Source organism: Anomaloglossus baeobatrachus, chromosome 2 (genome assembly GCF_048569485.1).
Source record: "Anomaloglossus baeobatrachus isolate aAnoBae1 chromosome 2, aAnoBae1.hap1, whole genome shotgun sequence".
NCBI lineage: Eukaryota > Metazoa > Chordata > Amphibia > Anura > Aromobatidae > Anomaloglossus > Anomaloglossus baeobatrachus.
Window position 1 is genome coordinate 9557341 of NC_134354.1, and position 20054 is coordinate 9577394.

General features: G+C 55.6%; 1 protein-coding gene across 1 annotated transcript in view; it reads right to left on the minus strand.

The window, feature by feature from the left end:
• The window catches only part of POLQ (DNA polymerase theta), a 47707-nt gene that overhangs the window by 6603 nt on the left and 21050 nt on the right, over positions 1 to 20054 (minus strand). The window contains 23 exon segments of the mRNA XM_075334859.1: positions 63 to 172; positions 2564 to 2711; positions 3255 to 3379; positions 3654 to 3765; positions 3878 to 4002; positions 4005 to 4061; positions 4177 to 4283; positions 4651 to 4774; positions 6367 to 6541; positions 6641 to 6775; positions 7483 to 7676; positions 8127 to 8367; positions 9612 to 9802; positions 9875 to 10018; positions 10124 to 12501; positions 15145 to 15388; positions 15527 to 15651; positions 16660 to 16853; positions 16926 to 17068; positions 17173 to 17368; positions 17553 to 17695; positions 17823 to 18035; positions 18126 to 18272. Coding sequence (XP_075190974.1) covers positions 63 to 172; positions 2564 to 2711; positions 3255 to 3379; positions 3654 to 3765; positions 3878 to 4002; positions 4005 to 4061; positions 4177 to 4283; positions 4651 to 4774; positions 6367 to 6541; positions 6641 to 6775; positions 7483 to 7676; positions 8127 to 8367; positions 9612 to 9802; positions 9875 to 10018; positions 10124 to 12501; positions 15145 to 15388; positions 15527 to 15651; positions 16660 to 16853; positions 16926 to 17068; positions 17173 to 17368; positions 17553 to 17695; positions 17823 to 18035; positions 18126 to 18272 — 5771 coding nt within the window.

A 20054-nucleotide genomic window follows, 5' to 3' on the forward strand; every position in this document is an offset into this window, starting at 1 on the left:
ACACCGGTATATGTATATACAAGAACAATGCTCACATACAGGAATATACGGGGCAGTGATACCTGAATGACGTCGTCCTCGGCCACCTCATACAGCAGCTCATCGTGCAGCTGCAGAATAAAGAAGGCGCCTCGTCTTGGAGGTGAAGGGTTCACTTTTCTTACTGATTGTCCTAAATGTAAAAGACATAAACAGGTTAAATACCCGCAGAATCCTCAGAACAGCCCCCGTTCTCCTGTTTCCATCCCCGATAAGCTATTCAGCCGCATTGTGCAAACATTTCAGGCAGGTGAAGAAACAAATGTGCAGAAGAAGAAGCCTCATACAGAAGGGTTAAAAATAGATAACCAATGAACAAAATACAAAGTGAATGAACAAAAGAGAAATGTAAATTCACTCCGTATTCAGTGACCGCCCGTCTCCTCCGTCCTCAGTATTCAGTGACCGCCCGTCTCCTCCGTCCTCAGTATTCAGTGACCGCCCGTCTCCTCCCTCCTCAGTATTCAGTGACCGCCCGTCTCCTCCCTCCTCAGTATTCAGTCACCGCCCGTCTCCTCCCTCCTCAGTATTCAGTCACCGCCCGTCTCCTCCGTCCTCAGTATTCAGTGACCGCCCGTCTCCTCCGTCCTCAGTATTCAGTGATCGCCCGTCTCCTCCGTCCTCAGTATTCAGTGACCGCCCGTCTCCTCCCTCCTCAGTATTCAGTGACCGCCCGTCTCCTCCCTCCTCAGTATTCAGTCACCGCCTGTCTCCTCCCTCCTCAGTATTCAGTCACCGCCCGTCTCCTCCATCCTCAGTATTCAGTCACCGCCCGTCTCCTCCTTCCTCAGTATTCAGTGATCGCCCGTCTCCTCCGTCCTCAGTATTCAGTGACCGCCCGTCTCCTCCGTCCTCAGTATTCAGTGACCGCCCGTCTCCTCCGTCCTCAGTATTCAGTGATCGCCCGTCTCCTCCGTCCTCAGTATTCAGTGATCGCCCGTCTCCTCCGTCCTCAGTATTCAGTGATCGCCCGTCTCCTCCGTCCTCAGTATTCAGTGATCGCCCGTCTCCTCCGTCCTCAGTATTCAGTGATCGCCCGTCTCCTCCGTCCTCAGTATTCAGTGACCGCCCGTCTCCTCCGTCCTCAGTATTCAGTGACCGCCCGTCTCCTCCGTCCTCAGTATTCAGTGACCGCCCGTCTCCTCCGTCCTCAGTATTCAGTGATCGCCCGTCTCCTCCGTCCTCAGTATTCAGTGACCGCCCGTCTCCTCCGTCCTCAGTATTCAGTGACCGCCCGTCTCCTCCGTCCTCAGTATTCAGTGACCGCCCGTCTCCTCCGTCCTCAGTATTCAGTGACCGCCCGTCTCCTCCGTCCTCAGTATTCAGTGACCGCCCGTCTCCTCCGTCCTCAGTATTCAGTGACCGCTCGTCTCCTACGTCCTCAGTATTCAGTGACCGCTCGTCTCCTCCGTCCTCAGTATTCAGTGACCGCCCGTCTCCTACGTCCTCAGTATTCAGTGACCGCCCGTCTCCTACGTCCTCAGTATTCAGTGATCGACCGTCTCCTCCGTCCTCAGTATTCAATGACCGCCGTCTCCTCTGTCCTCAGTATTCAGTGACTCCGCCGTCTGACACCTCAGTAGACTGCAGCCGGGTGATGAGGAGAAGAAAGGCCGAGACCTCAGGAGACCGCTGCCAGGTGATGAGGAGGAGACCTGAGGAGACCATAGCCAGGTGATGAGGAGAAAGGCCGAGACCTCAGGAGAACACAGGCCGGGTGATGAGGAGGAGAAAGGCCGAGACCTGAGGAGACCACAGCCGGATGATGAGGAGGAGAAAGGCTTAGACCTGAGGAGACCGCAGCCAGGTGATGAGGAGAAAGGCCGAGACCTCAGGAGACTGCAGCCAGGTGATGAGGAGAAAGGCCGAGACCTGAGGAGACCGCAGCCAGGTGATGAGGAGAAAGGCCGAGACCTGAGGAGACCGCAGCCAGGTGATGAGGAGAAAGGCCGAGACCTGAGGAGACCGCAGCCAGGTGATGAGGAGAAAGGCTTAGACCTGAGGAGACCGCAGCCAGGTGATGAGGAGAAAGGCTTAGACCTGAGGAGACCGCAGCCAGGTGATGAGGAGAAAGGCTTAGACCTGAGGAGACCGCAGCGAGGTGATGAGGAGAAAGGCCGAGACCTGAGGAGACCGCAGCCAGGTGATGAGGAGAAAGGCCGAGACCTCAGGAGACCGCAGCCAGGTGATGAGGAGAAAGGCCGAGACCTCAGGAGACTGCAGCCGGGTGAAGAAGAGGAGAAAGGCCGAGACCTGAGGAGACCACAGCCGGATGATGAGGAGGAGAAAGGCTTAGACCTCAGGAGACCGCAGCCAGGTGATGAGGAGAAAGGCCGAGACCTGAGGAGACTGCAGCCAGGTGATGAGGAGAAAGGCTTAGACCTCAGGAGACCGCAGCCAGGTGATGAGGAGAAAGGCCGAGACCTGAGGAGACCGCAGCCAGGTGATGAGGAGAAGGCCGAGACCTCAGGAGACTGCAGCCGGGTGAAGAGATGTGACGCACATTCAGACCTGGACCTCATACCTGTAAGCCGTGGCAGCGGCCGATGCCCGTGGGACTTTGGCACGGAGGGGAAGGCGTCCTCCAGCCGGCGCTGGATGTTGACTGTGGCGGTTTTCACAATGTCGGCAGCCGATCCCTGCACGGTGGTGTTCACAGCCTGGCGCTCTGCCTGAAACACACGTTACAGCGCGTTACGTTACTGCCGTCTTTACGATGGCGCAGATTCCCACACTTCTGATAAATCCGCAGCGGAGGCCAGAGATTATATGTAACGAGCTCAGTCATGGCAGAATATAATGCAGCTGCGGAGGATGAAGGCCGACCCTGCGCCATCACTTCTCCCAAGGGACCACCAACCCTTCCCGGGGGGCCGATGAGGTCATAAGGAGTCTCGTTATGGATAATTAGCCCATGTGGACGGTCACTGCTCAGAAACGCTCAGTTGTCAGCGGAATGGATCGTCATCAGTTGTCGGCAGCAGATCTGCTCTTCTAGACGAATGTACCACCAATGGGCAAACTAGAAGGCCTGACCACTGGCCACACGGCCACATCTGAGCATCCGTGGACTTGTGTTATGGCCGCTGGTTGTGGCGTCTTTACACGTAAACTCCGATCTATCCGCCCCGAGTCCAGAGCCGGACCCAGCTTATTACTGACGATTAACGCGGACACACAGTAACAAAGCTGCACCTTCACCGCAGAGCACTCACATGAGCCTTTGCGTGGTGATTCATGTCCTTGATGGCTGGAAGGTACCGGCGCCGACCCAGGATGGTTTGCACGAAGCCTCGGACAGCGCAATTCTTCACCGTCTCCTTCAGAAACCGCTGAATACCTGGAAATATAAAGAACGATGGAAGCGAGGCCCCTAACAGAATCCGCGCCCCGCCCCACACAACCTGCGGCCCCCTTGCAGAACCAACGACCCCCACCTCAGAACCCGTGGGACCCACCACAGAACCTGTGACCGCCACACAGAACCCGCAGCCCCCCCTCACAGAACCCGCAGCCCCCCCCTCACAGAACCCGCAGCACCCCCCCTCACAGAACCCATGTCCAGATCGTGAGCAGCAGGACCTCCCGCCGGCACCGCTCGTCTCCGCTCTCACCTGTGTACCGGGTCTTGAAGGACTCGATGTAGCAGGCGGCGTCCTCCTCCCCGACACCCATCTGCTCGCTCAGGGACTTCGCTCCCATTCCATAAATTATCCCGTAACAAATCTGCGGGATGAAAAGAGAAATCAGCGACAACCGAACTGCAAAATACCCCGGAGGAAGGCGGCGGGAACCGCTGCTGACGATCGGTATCCTGTGTCCGATGCTCTGCGGTCACCTGTTTGGCCTGCTGCCTCATACTGTCCGTCACCGCGTCCGGCTCCATCATCTTCCACTCGGCTGCGATGCTCCTGAAGACGTCGGAGCCACTGTTCAGTACTTGGATGAGGCGACGATCCCGGATAAGTGAGCGAGAATCCGCAGCTCCAGCTGACAGTAATCCGCTGCCAGGATCATCCCCCCTGCAGGGAACACAAGACCCATTGTGACAGCCGGACCCCCCATCTGAGCCGGACCCCCGACGTCGCACTCATCCTCAAGTCTGGACATTTATAGTAACAATGCGGTAAAAATCACCTGCAAACGGGATGAAGGCGTGCCGCATACTGACGAGAAACGAGGGCCCCCGCTCCTGCGGGATCTGATCCGCCGACACCAGCGCCCCGGGGAGGGTTTTCTTACCCCTGAAAACAGCAGCGTTTAGTGAGGCCGCGATATAAATCCATCCCTCACAGCGATGCCCCCGATACAGAGCAGATATACAGAGCGTCACGGGGCAGAAATAATCAGCACCCTCATCATCCAGCTGCACGGATGAGAAGACTCTATAATGGGCCTTCCTCACCTGTAGGATCTCCGCTCGGTGTCAGTGAATAGAAACCTCTACTCTGGCCGAGTCCGGCTCATACAGCTGTGGCCGGTCACAAGGCATTAGTAAAGATCTACAATGATACATTGTACCAACCCTTCAGCTGTGAGCAGGACGGGGTCAAGGTGAGTATTCAGCCTCTATAACAGAATGCTCTATGGATGATGAGGGTTGTCATTTACCTCTTGGAGAAGACCACCGCACTCGCTGCTTGGGATGGGGGGCTCTCTCCAACCAGACGCGGCATTTCAATCTCAAAGTCTTTGGGAACATTCTGGATATTCGGCTCAGTGAAGCTGACGCGGCCTGGAAGCAAAGAAAAAGCGTCAGGATGATGAGACTCCACTCCCGCTGCCCCCGGCTTCATCGCCGCTGCTTCCCCAACTCGCCATCATAGCACCCATCTTCACCGCCCCTGGCCCCCTACTTCAGCTCCTCCGGCCCCCCCCTATTTCAGCGCCTCTGGCCCCCCCTTACTGCAGCGCCTCTGGCCCCCCCGTACTTCAGCGCCTCTGGCCCCCCTCGTACTTCAGCGCCTCTGGCCCCCCCCGTACTTCAGCGCCTCTGGCCCCCCCGTACTTCAGCGCCTCTGGCCCCCCCCGTACTTCAGCGCCTCTGGCCCCCCCCGTACTTCAGCGCCTCTGGCCCCCCCCTACTTCAGCGCCTCTGGCCCACCCCTACTTCAGCGCCTCTGGCCCCCCCCCCCCTACTTCAGCGCCTCTGACCCCCCCCCCTACTTCAGCGCCTCTGACCCCCCCCTACTTCAGCGCCTCTGGCCCCCCCCCTACTTCAGCGCCTCTGGCCCCCCCCCTACTTCAGCGCCTCTGGCCCCCCCCCTACTTCAGCGCCTCTGGGCCCCCCCCCTACTTCAGCGCCTCTGGGCCCCCCCCCTACTTCAGCGCCTCTGGCCCCCCCCCCCTACTTCAGCGCCTTTGCCCCCCCTACTTCAGCGCCTTTGGCCCCCCCCTACTTCAGCGCCTCTGGCCCCCCCCCTACTTCAGCGCCTCTGGCCCCCCCCCCTACTTCAGCGCCTCTGGCCCCCCCCCCCTACTTCAGCGCCTCTGGCCCCTGCCCCTACTTCAGCGCCTCTGGCCTTCCCCCCTACTTCAGCGCCTCTGGCCCCCCCCCCCCACTTCAGCGCCTCTGGCCCCTGCCCCTACTTCAGCGCCTCTGGCCCCCTCCCCTACTTCAGCGCCTCTGGCCCCCCCCCACTTCAGCGCCTCTGGCCCCCCCCTACTTCAGCGCCTCTGGCCCCTGCCCCTACTTCAGCGCCTCTGGCCCCCCCCCCTACTTCAGCGCCTCTGGCCCCCCCCCCCCCACTTCAGCGCCTCTGGCCCCTGCCCCTACTTCAGCGCCTCTGGCCCCCTCCCCTACTTCAGCGCCTCTGGCCCCCCCCCACTTCAGCGCCTCTGGCCCCCCCCTACTTCAGCGCCTCTGGCCCCCCCACTTCAGCGCCTCTGGCCCCTGCCCCTACTTCAGCGCCTCTGGCCCCCTCCCCTACTTCAGCGCCTCTGGCCCTCCCCCTACTTCAGCGCCTCTGGCCCTCCCCCTACTTCAGCGCCACTAGCACCAGCTTCGCCACCGTCGCTGACCCCTGCTTCGCCACCGTCGCTGACCCCTGCTTCGCCACCGTCGCTGACCCCTGCTTCGCCACCGTCGCTGACCCCTGCTTCGCCACCGTCGCTGACCCCTGCTTCGCCACCGTCGCTGACCCCTGCTTCGCCACCGTCGCTGACCCCTGCTTGACCACGGCTACCACCGGCTTTTCCACCAGCATCGCTGCCCACCGTCACCACCACTGCATCCATCATCTTGTTGCCCCATAAATCCACCATCGCTTTCCCCCGGTTTCGCCTCCACTCCTGCAGCTGGGGCAGCGCATGTTCCGGCATCTGTACCTGTGGCGGTGTGAGTCTGGGACACTGGGTAGATCCGCTCCATGTCCAGGCCCGGGCAGAAGCTCTTCTCCCGCTGCAGGGGGTACACCACCTTGGTCATGGCGTTGGTGATCCGCTTCCACTCCAAGATGAGTCCGGGCAGAGGATGCAGCGGCGTCAACTTCTCCAGAACATCCTGGGAGAGAAAATGGCTGCTGGTCTGAGACACTGGATACGGGGGGAGACGCGGACGGACAGAGGGGTCCCCCATAAATACAGGAGAGGATGAGGATACCTTTGTGGTACTGAACTGCTTGCTGAGCCTCACTCTGTTTCCATTCAGCGCCGGCCGCCTGTAGCCCAGCGTCTTCTTGTTCCCGGGACCCTTCAGGTCGCCATTGGGGGGCAGCTTAAGTTCAATGAACAAAACCTAAAGAAAGAGAAAACATGGAAACATCGACAACACGGCACCAGGTCATTATGTCCTGATGAGCCACCTCCAGAGCTGAAATCCAGAATTCTGATCACAGCCCAAATTCAGCAGAGAGGATAACAGGTCATTGCCGAATAGTGACTGCAGCTCTGGAGGTGACTGGAGGATAAGACACGATGTAAAAGCAGAATAGTGACTGCAGCTCTGGAGGTGACTGGAGGATAAGACACAATATAACAGCAGAATAATGACTGCAGCTCTGGAGGTGACTGGAGGATAAGACACGATGTAACAGCAGAAGAGTGCATGCACCTCTGGAAGTGACTGTTGGATAAGACAAGACGTAATAGAAGAATAGTGACTGCAGCTCTGGAGGTGACTGGAGGATAAGACATGATGTAACAGCAGAATAGTGACTGCAGCTCTGGAGGTGACTGGAGGATAAGACATGATGTAACAGCAGAATAGTGACTGCAACTCTGGAGGTGACTGGAGGATAAGACATGATGTAACAGCAGAATAGTGACTGCAGCTCTGGAGGTGACTGGAGGATAAGACGCAATGTATCAGTAGAATAGTGACTGCAGCTCTGGAGGTGACTGGAGGATAAGACACGATGTAAAAGCAGAATAGTGACTGCAGCTCTGGAGGTGACTGGAGGATAAGTCACGGTACATTAGCGGGATTGTAGAGATTTGTTGTACCTGGGCGACGTCGTCAGGGCTGGTGAGGGAGAAGCTGTGCCCGGCCAGTTGGTACGCCTGGGCCTCGATCTCGTTCAGCTTGGCTTGCATGATGTGTTTCTGGGTCTCGCACTCCTCCGTGCTGAAGCCAATGCCATTCAGCTCCAGCAACGCCAGGCAGTAGTGAGTGGGCATCTCCACTGTGCTGAAGACCCCTGCAGGACAGAGCAGGCGTCAGCCCTGGACCCCCCGCAGGACAGAGCACGCGTCAGCCCTGGACCCCCAGCAGGACAGAGTAGGCGTCAGCCCCGGACCCCCAGCAGGACAGAGCAGGCGTCAGCCCCGGACCCCCAGCAGGACAGAGCAGGCGTCAGCCCCGGACCCCCAGCAGGATAGAGCAGGCATCAGCCCCGGACCCCCAGCAGGACAAAGCAGGCCCCGGACCCCCAGCAGGACAGAGCAGGCGTCAGCCCCGGACCCCCAGCAGGACAGAGCAGGTGTCAGCCCCGGACCCCCAGCAGGACAGAGCAGGTGTCAGCCCCGGACCCCCAGCAGGACAGAGCAGGTGTCAGCCCCGGACCCCCAGCAGGACAGAGCAGGTGTCAGCCCCGGACCCCCAGCAAGACAGAGCAAGCGTCGGACCCCCTGTGTTCAGGATCTCGTACCTCGCAGATTCTCCTTCTCCAGTAATCCGTGTAATGCGCCCATGATGCTGTAGACGAGGACGCACTCTATGGCGGCACGGTACCGTCCGGACTGGTCACTGCTGGCGCTGAGGCCCAGGCTCTGCACTCCCTGACCGCTGCTTACCCCGTCCAGCAGGGGGAGCTCCTGTGGGAGGAAGTTGGCCGCCATGTTGTGAAGTGTTCGCTCCTTGGAGCTTGGATCTAGCAGCCAGCAAGCGACCTACAAGACACGAACCAAAAGTAAGTGACCCCCAGAAATCACACAGCGGCCATGTCTGACGATCGGTCCCCGAGTCCTGTGCATCCTGTCCCTGCAGCTCTGGATGTGACTGGAGCAGAAGTTGCACAGCGTAGGTCACTGATCTGATCATCGGGTTATGTCTGCTCATTACCGCTGCAGAGATGATATCATCACCTCCTGACGCAGGCACCATTAATCGTGCGGTGGTTAATTACCGGGATATTCGCCTCCTGCCTCTGATGATAATCCGAGCGCAGATAAGCGGCTCAGACCTAATCCTGTAATGAATCCGCAGAGCCGGCGCCGCTGGTCCGAGGAAATAAACCGCCCGAGGCGACAGCACGGGAAGACGCCCATCTCATAAAGGGGAACAGCAGAACTATCCACACACAACAATAGTGGCGCCATCCCTGTGCCTGGGCTGTGGGCGGTATTACTGCTCAGCCCCAGCCACTCAACAAGGCGGAAAACTAAGCACACAGCTCTGCATCAGGAGGAACGGCGGCACCTAAAATAATGAACAACCCCTCTAAGAGAAGCAGTAGCCAATCACGGTAGCGGTTTATGTACCTGAGCAGCATCTACAACATCCCATTACATGACGCGGCCCCTCCGTCGTCTCCTCCGCACGGCGCAGCCCCCCCCAGGCTCCGCTGCTCGGCGCAGCCCCCTAGGCTCCTCCGCACAGTGTGGCCCTTCCGTATCTTCCACACGGCATGGCCTCTCTATATACTCGCACATCTCCGTCTCTTCATACGCCACGCCCCCTCACACAGCGCGCCCCCCAATCCCATCTCCTCACACTGCCCACCCTCCTCCTCACACGGCGTACTCCCCCCCCATCCCGACTCCTCACAAGGCGCGCCCCCCCATCTCATACGGCGTACTTCCCCATCCCATCTCCTCACACAGTGCAGCCCCCCCCTCCCCCATCTCCTCACATGGCGTACTTCCCCATCCCATCTCCTCGGACGGCGTGCTCCCCCCATCCCGTCTCCTCACACAGTGCAGCCCCTCCATCTCCTCACACAGCGCGCCCCCCCCCCACCATCTCCTCACATGGTGTACTCCCCCCATCCCGTCTCCTCACACAGTGCAGCCCCTCCATCTTCTCACACAGCACCCCCCCTCCTCATCTCCTCACACGGCGTACTCCCCCCATCCCGTCTCCTCACACAGTGAAGCCCCTCCATCTTCTCACACATACGGGAAAGATCCTTTACCTTTGGGTCCTGGAAGTGTCCAGTGATGGAGGCCCCGCAGCTCAGGACCAGAGCCTTGTATTGCTCAATGAAGTTATACATGATGACCTCCAGGGGGCGCATCTGCTGTATCGTGGACTGCAGGGCCCGCAGCCGCTCACTGATGGACAGGTTGTGGTCCAGCGGAGGAGGGGCCAGGCTGGAGCTTATGTCTATAAGGAGAGGACCCTGAGATTTATACACACCTGCACCCAGTCACCAGGTTGCATACTCCGCACCGGTACCTGTGCTGTCCTGCTGCCTCTGTAGGGACAGGTAATAGGCGTCCTTCCCTCCCCAGCACACGGCCAGGCCCACCAGCAGAACATCGTTCCAGCCCGGGATGGGGAGGCCGTCATCTTTGGCTTGTTCTTGTCGTGGTGACGGCACTAAATCATGGTGAAAGAAGATACCGATTACATCACCGGCGCACACAGCGGTTGCCCACCATTATACAGAATGAGACCCCAGTGACGCTACAGCCACGGATTCACCTTGCTTAAACCTCCCACCGATGCATGACCTGGACAAGGCCGCCCTGGATCTCCGCTCACAGGCCAAGGACAGCGAGAATGTCTTCTGGTTCTTCCATTCCTGGAAAAATGTCTTGAACAAGGCGAGGTCGCTGGCCACATCGATGATACTGAACCCCTGAGAGATGCACGGAGGAGGAGAGGACGAGTCCTGGGACAACTGCAAGGTGAAGTCCTGGGCGATCATGGAGGCATCTCGGATATCGCCCACCGCCTCCACTTCACCTTGTGACCCAAACAAGTGGTCGGCGTCCTGGGAGAGGAAGCTCAGGCTGCTCAGTGACTCCAGTCTTGGCCTCTTGATGCCAGAGTTCATGGAGGACATGCCAATCACTCGTGATGTGCACGCGCTCGGAGGAGTGGGGGGAACCAGGTCCAATCGGCTCTCAGGCCGGGAGGTGGGTTGTGGGTCACTTTCTGAAGCTGCATTTGGGGTAGAATTACGGGTGCCGACATCTAAATAACGAGGGTTTGCAGTAGGGGTGAGCAGGGCATCATCAGATCCTGGCCTGCACTTAGTCCTCGTGTCTTGCTTTGGATCAGAACGGACATTCATGTTGACATTCGGCCACTGATCTAAAATATTCTCTAGTCCTGGAGTCAAATTAAACGAGCAGTCGCTCCACTCCAGCCTCATCTTCACCATGTCCTCGTTGCCCCCTTTCTCTACCGCTGGAGCTGGGACTTTTGAATTAGTCTCTAACATGGGAGGTTGTTCCACGTGATCTAGGACCTCAACCATCTGGAAGGAATCGAGCTGGGAGAACATGATGGACTCTTCGTCATATCTCACATCTTGCAGCTTCTCCTGAGGATCCTCAGTCGTGATCTTCTCGCCATCGGAAAGTGGAGGAGGGTGAGAAGGAGGAGGATTGGGGTCTTCAAGTTTAGAGCAAAAATCAAGGTCATCATTGAAGCTATCAAATAGGAAGCTGCCGCTCATGTTCAGGCTGGTGTCCGTCGCCTCGTCACGTCTTGGGCCTTGGTCTTCGGAGGAGTCTTGCTTTGACGGGGAAGTGACACGAGAGTCTGGACCCTTCTCTTCGCTCTTCACCTGTGTACGGTAGGACTGGAACAAGGACTGAAGTTGTGTATCGGTGAGGGAAAGCTCACCTCCCTCCACATGCTCTCTGATTGGATCCGGTGACTTTTTTGCTGATGTCTCCACCTTGTATTTTAGTCGTTCTTGATGTTGATCCTCCACATTCGTAGACGTCACCTCGGGGTCATGTCCGGCCTGGACCAGGCTCGGTCCACCTGTGGGTAGAGTCTCTGCCACCGTCCCCTCGGCAGCCTCCTCCTCCTCTCTCTTGGCTTCAGGTGGCAAATGCTGCAGAATTAACTTCTCAGTTTGGGTATCCAGCTGCAAACTGTCCTCGAAGGTCCGGGATGCCACGTACAAGTCAGGAGAGTGGCAGCTGGTGGGGGAGGCGGCGGGGCACGGTGACGGACATGCTGTGGATTTAGAAGCTTCGCTGTTTGGGGGATTTGTCACATGGTCAGGAATAATCTCAGGAACATCACTTGTCACTGTGGGGGGTTCCTCGTCGTTGGGTCGGGGGGAGACATCGGCCACCAGGGCAGCAGGACAGGGCTGTATAGCTGGCAATGTGAGTGTGAGTGCACCTGAGCGTCCTCCTGATTCACCATCGGTTCCCTCCTTTGCTCTTCGGGTCCGTGCTCCGGCTTTCTTGCCCTTTGATGGTGGATCCTCACCAAGCAGCGGGGCATGTGGCATACGTTCCATCTCTTGATCGTTACATATAGCCGCGGCACCAGAAGCAGCACAGTCAGGGGTCCCGTCATCTGGGCATTTAATGGACGCAGTCAGAGCCCCAGAGGCTATAGACACGGCCCCAGGTCTCTGACTACTAGTAACCAACTCTCGGGTACCACCCTTCCCCCTCTTCGGACCCTTTCCTGAATTTTCCGGGATGTTTTCTTTATCAGTCCCCCCAATACTTCCTGTGCTCGGCTCCTGAAGGCCGGCAGAGGTGGCACCTGAGGACTGGGCATTAGCAGCAGTATCCAGTCTCCCAAGCTCAGGAGCTGCGCTCTCTGCATTCAGTACAGGGTTATTCTCGGAGGTTGGAGGCTGATCAGAGGAAGAGGAGGATTCGGAGCTCGTGTCCAGAGATGACCCAGAGTCCAGGCTCATATCCGGACTCCAGTGGATCCCCATCAAAGCCAGGTCCTCCCTCAGCAGTCTCCGCGCCTCCTCCACGATGAGCTCTGCCGCCTCTCGCTCCGTCAGACCCTTTTTGCCGGGGATCCAGATGCAGCGAGCAGCTCGGCGTTCCTGGGCCGCGTCCTCGTCTTCATCTACAGCTCGGCGGGTGCTGAGGAACGAAAAAAGATGAGAAATAAAAAAAAAATCCACAGCCAGAGCTGCATTCATACTTCTGCTGCTCTCCTGGTAAGGCTCAATGTTGCCCGTTGCTGGGTCACATTTTACACCATGATCTGAGTAGTCGTCAGATACACAAGTCGTATGGAAATTCTCATCTGTGTGGCATCGAAGGGCAGGTAGTGAATGCAGAATTATGAATGCAGCTCTGGAGGTGACTGATGCATAAGGCAGCAAATAACTTCAGAACGAAGTAAAACATTTATAAACTTAGTAAGTGGATTTAATTAGTGAAATAATGTTAATTGGAGAAGTCAGACGCGCGCCGATCTCCGGAGAGCAATATGGCGGCTCTCGCGGCTCGTTAATCTCTCCAGCCAATAAGTGTTTTGTAAATCATGAAAATGAAATTCTGCAATTATCCTGGATTTGGAAATAATCCCCGGCAGATCGGGACGTGGGGAAACATTAATCGCGGCCCTCTGTTAATTACACGGCAAAAGAGCGACACGAGCGGCGGATGGAGGCCCTCATCACCGGGACACAGGCGACCATCTGCAGCATCGAGCCGGATCCCCCGACCCCACCGTAGAGCGTACGCAGCTCTCATCAAGGGGATATAGCCCCAATTATACCGCGGGACGTAGGAGCCAACGCCGCAACCACCGCCGCCGCACCCCATCCCCGGCCCCGTAATTAAAACTTCCAGTTACAACAGCTGGAGCTCTCCTGCGAGACATACTGCAGAAAGTAAGACCGTGCAAGCGGGGAGAGCGGAGATTACTGCCGACCCCCGAGACCCCGCAAAATAGAGTATAGGCACAAGAAGAGCGCAAATTAATAACGACGATAATAACCGACGAAGCAGCCGCTGTATCCACAACAGCTGCCTCTAGTATGATAGCAGTTATATTCCTATACATAGGGGGGCGGTATTATAGTACTGATATACAGTACAGACCAAAAGTTTGGACACACCTTCTCATTCAAAGTGTTTTCTTTATTTTCATGACTCTGAAAATTGTAGATTCACATTGAACACATCAAAACTATGAATTATCACATGTGGAATGAAATACTTAACAAAAAAGTGTGAAACAACTGAAAATAATGTCTTATATTCTAGGTTCTTCACAGTAGCCACCTTTTGCTTTGATTATTGCTTTGCACACTCTTGGCATTCTCTTGATGAGCTTTAAGAGGTAGTCACCGGAAATGGTTTTCCAACAGTCTTGAAGGAGTTCCCAGAGATGCTTAGCACTTGTTGGCCCTTTTGCCTTCACTCTGCAGTCCAGCTCACCCCAAACCATCTCGATTGGGTTCAGGTCTGGTGACTGTGGAGGCCAGGTCATCTGGGTTAGCACCCCATCACTCTCCTTCTTAGTCACATAGCCCTTACACAGCCTGGAGGTGTGTTTGGGACCATTGTCCTGTTGAAAAATAAATGATGGTCCAACTAAATGCAAACCGGATGGAATAGCACGCCGCTGCAAGATGCTGTGGTAGCCATGCTGGTTCTGTATGCCTTCACTTTTGAATAAATCTCCACCAGTGTCACCAGCAAAGCACCCCCACACCATCACACCTCCTCCTCCATGCTTCACGGTGGGAACCAGCCATGTAGAGTCCATCCATTCACCTTTTCTACAAAGACATGGTGGTTGGATCCAAAGATCTCAAATTTGGACTCATCAGACCAAAGCACAGATCTCCACTGGTCTAATGTCCATTCCTTGTGTTCTCTGCTGCTTGTTGCCTGTCCTTAGCAGGGGTTTCCTAGCAGCTATTTTACCATGAAGGCTGCTGCACAAAGTCTCCTCTTAACAGTTGTTCTAGAGATGTGTCTGCTGCTAGAACTGTGTGGCATTGACCTGGTCTCTAATCTGAGTGGCTGTTAACCTGCGATTTCTGAGGCTGGTGACTCGGATAAACTTATCCTCCGCAGCAGAGGTGACTCTTGGTCTTCCTTTCCTGGGGCGGTCCTCATGTGAGCCAGTTTCTTTGTAGCGTTTGATGGTTTTTTCCACTGCACTTGGGGACACTTTCAAAGTTTTCCTGATTTTTCGGACTGACTGATCTTCATTACTTAAAGTAATGATGGCCACTCGTTTTTCTTTACTTAGAAATTGTATTATGGCAAGAAAAAAAGCAGCTAACAGTCTATTCAGTAGGACTATCAGCCGTGTATCCACCAGACTCTGCACAACACAACTGATGGTCCCAACCCCATTTATAAGGCAAGAAATCCCACTTATTAACCCTGACAGGGCGCACCTGTGAAGTGAAGACCATTTCCGGTGACTGCCTCTTGAAGCTCATCAAGAGAATGCCAAGAGTGTGCAAAGCAGTAATCAAAGCAAAAGGCGGCGACTGTGAAGAACCTAGAATATAAGACATATTTTCAGTTGTTTCACACTTTTTTCTTATGTATTTCATTCCACATGTGTTAATTCATAGTTTTGATGCCTTCAATGTGAATCTGCAATTTTCAGTCATGAAAATAAAGAAAACTTTTTGAATGAGGTGTGTCCAAACTTTTGGTCTGTACTGTACATGTCTGATTATAACTCATAATGATTAGAATAACACAGATGTATCGGCACTATTTCTCGGCTCGGCAGAGCGGGTTTATCACCTCTTGAAGGGCACGGCGTTCTTCAGGGCGGTTTCGACTTGGCCGACGTTTCCTCTGGCCAGCGTGCTGACAGTGATGAATCCGGCGTTGTACAGCGCGCGCGCCCTCTGCGCGTTCAACAGATCCAGGCGCACCAGGTCGCACAGCTCTCGCTGGACACCGGACGTCAGCCGGCTCTGGAACTGGGAGAGGAGCAGCTCCATATTGTGCCATCCCAGGCGGTTACTGAACACCGTCACCATGCCTGAGGAATGGAGGAGGATACATGGTCACCTGCCGCGTTACATGGGACTGCAGCTACACCTCATGCTCTTTCAGCTCTGCTCCACCTGTCTATATCTGGGAACTGATTAACCCCTCACGGTCTCTTGTGGTAACTCACCAGCGTAGGTGGCGGACGATTGCTGCAGGGACTGGAGCTGGCCCCGGCTGCAGCCATATTTTTTGGTCAATTCTGACAAAGGAACTTCACTGATTAAATCCAGCAGCACGAGACTCGTATAGAACCTGGAGGGGGAAAAAAGCAAAAAACAATGGGCCGAGGAGCACAGCGCCGGACCTACCGCCCCCCATCAGCGCTCCCACCGCAGTGTGTGCCCCCTGAACGACTGGTGATATACATATACGTCACTACGGGGTGTATGGAGCGAGTCCAGGGGCATGTACCGGTGACAGCAGCAGCCAGAGCCTGGTCTGATCCCTGCTATCAACCATTTACATGCTGCTGTCCATCACTAACAGGGGCATCTACCTTTGATAGCAGCAGCCAGAGCCTGGTCTGATTCCTGCTATCAACCATTTACATGCTGCTGTCCATCACTAACAGCGGCATGTACCGGTGACAGCAGCAGCCAAACCCTGGTCTGATCCCTGCTATCAACCATTTACATGCTGCTGTCCATCACTAACAGGGGCATCTACCTGTGATAGCAGCAGCCAGAGCCTGGTCTGATTCCTGCTATCAACCATTTACATGCTGCTGTCCATCACTAACAGCGGCATGTACCGGTGACAGCAGCAGCCAAACCCTGGTCTGATCCCTGCTATCAACCATTTACATGCTGCTGTCCATCACTAACAGCGGCATGTACCGGTGACAGCAGCAGCCAAACCCTGGTCTGATCCCTGCTATCAACCATTTACATGCTGCTGTCCATCACTTACAGGGGCATCTACCTGTGACAGCAGCAGCCAGAGCTCGGTCTGATCCCTGCTATCAACCATTTACATGCAGCTGTCCATCACTAACAGAAGCATCTACCTGTGACAGCAGCAACCAGAGCCTGGTCTGATCTCTGCTATCAACCATTTACATGCTGCTGTCCATCACTAACAGGGGTATTGAATTGGGCAGTTTGTGATACACACAGAAAAACATTTAGTATCATCGTGTCTGTGAAAGTCCAATCGAAATATAACTTTAGACCGTATGCACGCCGCTGTATCGGGGGGGGGGGGGGCATTCATCAGCTCCGGTCAGGCAGCCGCGGCACAGAACACCCCATGGCCGGTCACCTCTTGTGGATGGCAATCTGCCGATGCTGCCGATCCGTTTTGGCGAGGATCTTTCCGTTTACAGAACGGGCCAGGAAGCCTTCCTCAATCCCCACCAGCTCGGCCACACGTTTCATGGACACGGAGAGCTTCTCCCACAGGCGGAAGAACTGGTACCAGTCAATGGTGGCCCACTCCTCGTACACAGGGGTGACCTGAGGAGGAGAGGGGCTCGGTGAGACGTGGTGGACGCGCAGGACGTGGTCCGCAGTCACGTGACCACTTACCAGGTACAGAATGTGCAGGTCGTTCTCCAGGACAAAGCCCTTCATCGCCCTCTGAAGATCTGCAAAAATCCCCAGCGCCTCGGAGGGCGACAGCGAGGAGGAGAGGGTGGCGGAGCCGAGCTTTGTGGGGCGATAAACCTCCGCTGCCGAGAGAAACGTCAGTCGGATAATTGCCCGCGGCTCAGTGTCCCGGGGCAATGTCAGGATTTGCCGGCGTCCCCTGTCAGAGGGTCATGGCGGTCGTTACCTTTCCTTCCGTGCCGCTCCTCCTCCACCGTCTGTATGAACTCATTCCCCAGCAGCCAGTCCACGCATGCCTCAATCGCCCCGTGGTCCCTCCGCTCCGGATCGCCGTCCTCCTCTCTCAGGCTCGCCGCTAACAGGGTGCAAGAGGCGTAAATCCTCACGTCCTCCGGCGTGTCCGCCACACCACCAACTATGATCTGGGGTACCAAGCAGAATGAGTGAGGGCTCGAGTGCCCGGACGCCACATCTGAGGCCCCATTACTGTGCACCCGCTCAGACTCAGTCACTACCGCTGCCCTGTCTGTGCGGGAACATGAACCAGGAGGCCCAGGATGAACATGTGTACAGGTCCCGTCCACACAGGGTGCTGTGGGTCCTCACCTCCAGGATAGCCCGGATCATGCTGCCCGAGACTCCGGCCCCTTCCCTCCGCTGGAGGCAGCTCTGGACCGGCTTCAGGGACCCCTGCAGTAAACTGATCCCCTTGGATCTCTCGGCGGGCTTACAGATCAGGATGCTCTCCCCTGCGGAGGACGGAGACTGGAGATCAGGCCACAGAAGAGCGGAGCCTTTCAAGTAGCGGAGGACGGTAGCATGCATTGTGCAGAATCTGTGACCACAAACCCCAGACCTCCCCTCCCCCGCACTCACCCTCAGTGTCCACCCCTTTGCGGCCGGCTCTCCCTGCCATCTGTTTGTACGTCAGGATGTCCAGAAGTCGCCCATTGAACAGCGGGGTCCTGATGATGACCCGCCGGGCGGGGAGGTTGACCCCAGATGACAGGGTGGAGGTCGCCGCCAGCACGCGGACAATGCCCTGCCGGAAGGCGCCTTCTATCACGTCACGTTCATCGAACGTCAGCCCTGCGGACACAATGGACACACGACCAAGGGGTTAATGCAGGTCAGAGCTATAATCAGCGGGGTGCGACCATGATATACAGGGGTCAGTACCGGCATGATGGAAAGCGACGCCCCACGGAACGGTGCGTCCAAGAACAGCGTCCAGTCCGGCCGGACATCGCCTCAGCTGCCCCACCACGTCCTGGATGCCGTCCTTGTCCAGAAGCACGGGAGAGACGCTCGGCTCCAACCTGCCACCTAAGATAAGACATAGGTACAAAGCAACGTGAGGATCAACGCAACGCGAGGATCAACGCAACGCGAGGATCAACGCAACGCGAGGATCAACGCAATGCGAGGATCAATATAAGGTGAGGATCAAGGCAACGCGAGGATCAAGGCAACGCGAGGATCAAGGCAACGCGAGGATCAACGCAACGCGAGGATCAACGCAACGCGAGGATCAACGCAACGCGAGGATCAACGCAACACGAGGATCAACGCAACACGAGGATCAACGCAACACGAGGATCAACGCAACACGAGGATCAACGCAACACGAGGATCAACGCAACACGAGGATCAACGCAACACGAGGATCAACGCAACACGAGGATCAACGCAACACGAGGATGAACGCAACACGAGGATCAACGCAACACGAGGATCAACGCAACACGAGGATCAACGCAACACGAGGATCAACGCAACACGAGGATCAACGCAACACGAGGATCAACGCAACACGAGGATCAACGCAACGCCAGGATCAACACAACGCCAGGATCAACACAACGCCAGGATCAACACAACGCCAGGATCAACACAACGCCAGGATCAACACAACGCCAGGATCAACACAACGCCAGGATCAACGCAACGCGAGGATCAACACGCCAGGATCAACGCAACGCGAGGATCAACACCATGCCAGGATTAACGCAACGCCAGGATTAACGCAACGCCAGGATTAACGCAACGCCAGGATTAACGCAACGCCAGGATTAACGCAACGCCAGGATTAACGCAACGCCAGGATTAACGCAACGCCAGGATTAACGCAACGCGAGGATTAACAATGCAAGGTTTAACAAAAAGGATCAACGCAACACGGGGATCAATGCAACGCGAGAATTAATGCAACGCGAGGATTAACAACGCAAGGATTAACGTGAGGATCAACGAGAGGATTAACACAAGGATAAAGGCTATGTTCGCACACTGCATCTTTTTCCTGTGGCCCAAAAAACGCATGACGTTTTGCTACGTTTTTGTTAATGCATTTTTTAAAAGAGGAACAAAATATGATCGGATAGGATAATTGATAGCGAGAATAGATAGAACGAACATACAGAAAGAAATAACAGAACAGCTCTATAGAGCGATAGCTAGCTTGGCCAGCTGCTGTTGAATTATTTCTTGGTAAAAAAAAAAAAAAAAAATGACGTGCGATCCCCTCTATTTTTCATATCCTGCAGGCTCCAACCCTCAGCTATCTGCTGTACCTTGGCTCCCACACTTTTTTTTTTTTTAACTATTTCACTTTTTTTTTTTATTTATTTATTTATTTATTAAATGACGTGGGGTCCCCTCATTTTTCTAAAACCAGTCGAGGTGCAGCAGACAACTGGGGGCTGATATTAGGGTGGGAAAGGCCATAGTTATTTGGCCCTTTCCAGCCTAACAATAGCAGCCTCCAGCCGCCTCAGAAGTGCGGCATCCATAAGATGTGCCAATTCTGGCACTGGACATGGCTCTTCCTGTTGTCCTTTTGCGGTGACAATCGGGGTAATAAGGAGTTAATAACAGCCCACAGCTGCTGCCAAGCCCTAGATTAGTGATGCCCCCCCCCTATCACTAATCTGTAAGTGAAAGTACATAAACACAAAACACCAAAAAAATCCTTTACTTGAAAAAGAAAAAAAAAAAACCACCCTATTTCACCACTTCCCCAAAGCACCCCTGCAGGTCCGATGTAATCCACATGAGGTCCCATGACGATTCCAGTTCTGCTACATCTCTGAAGCTCACAGCAAGTGC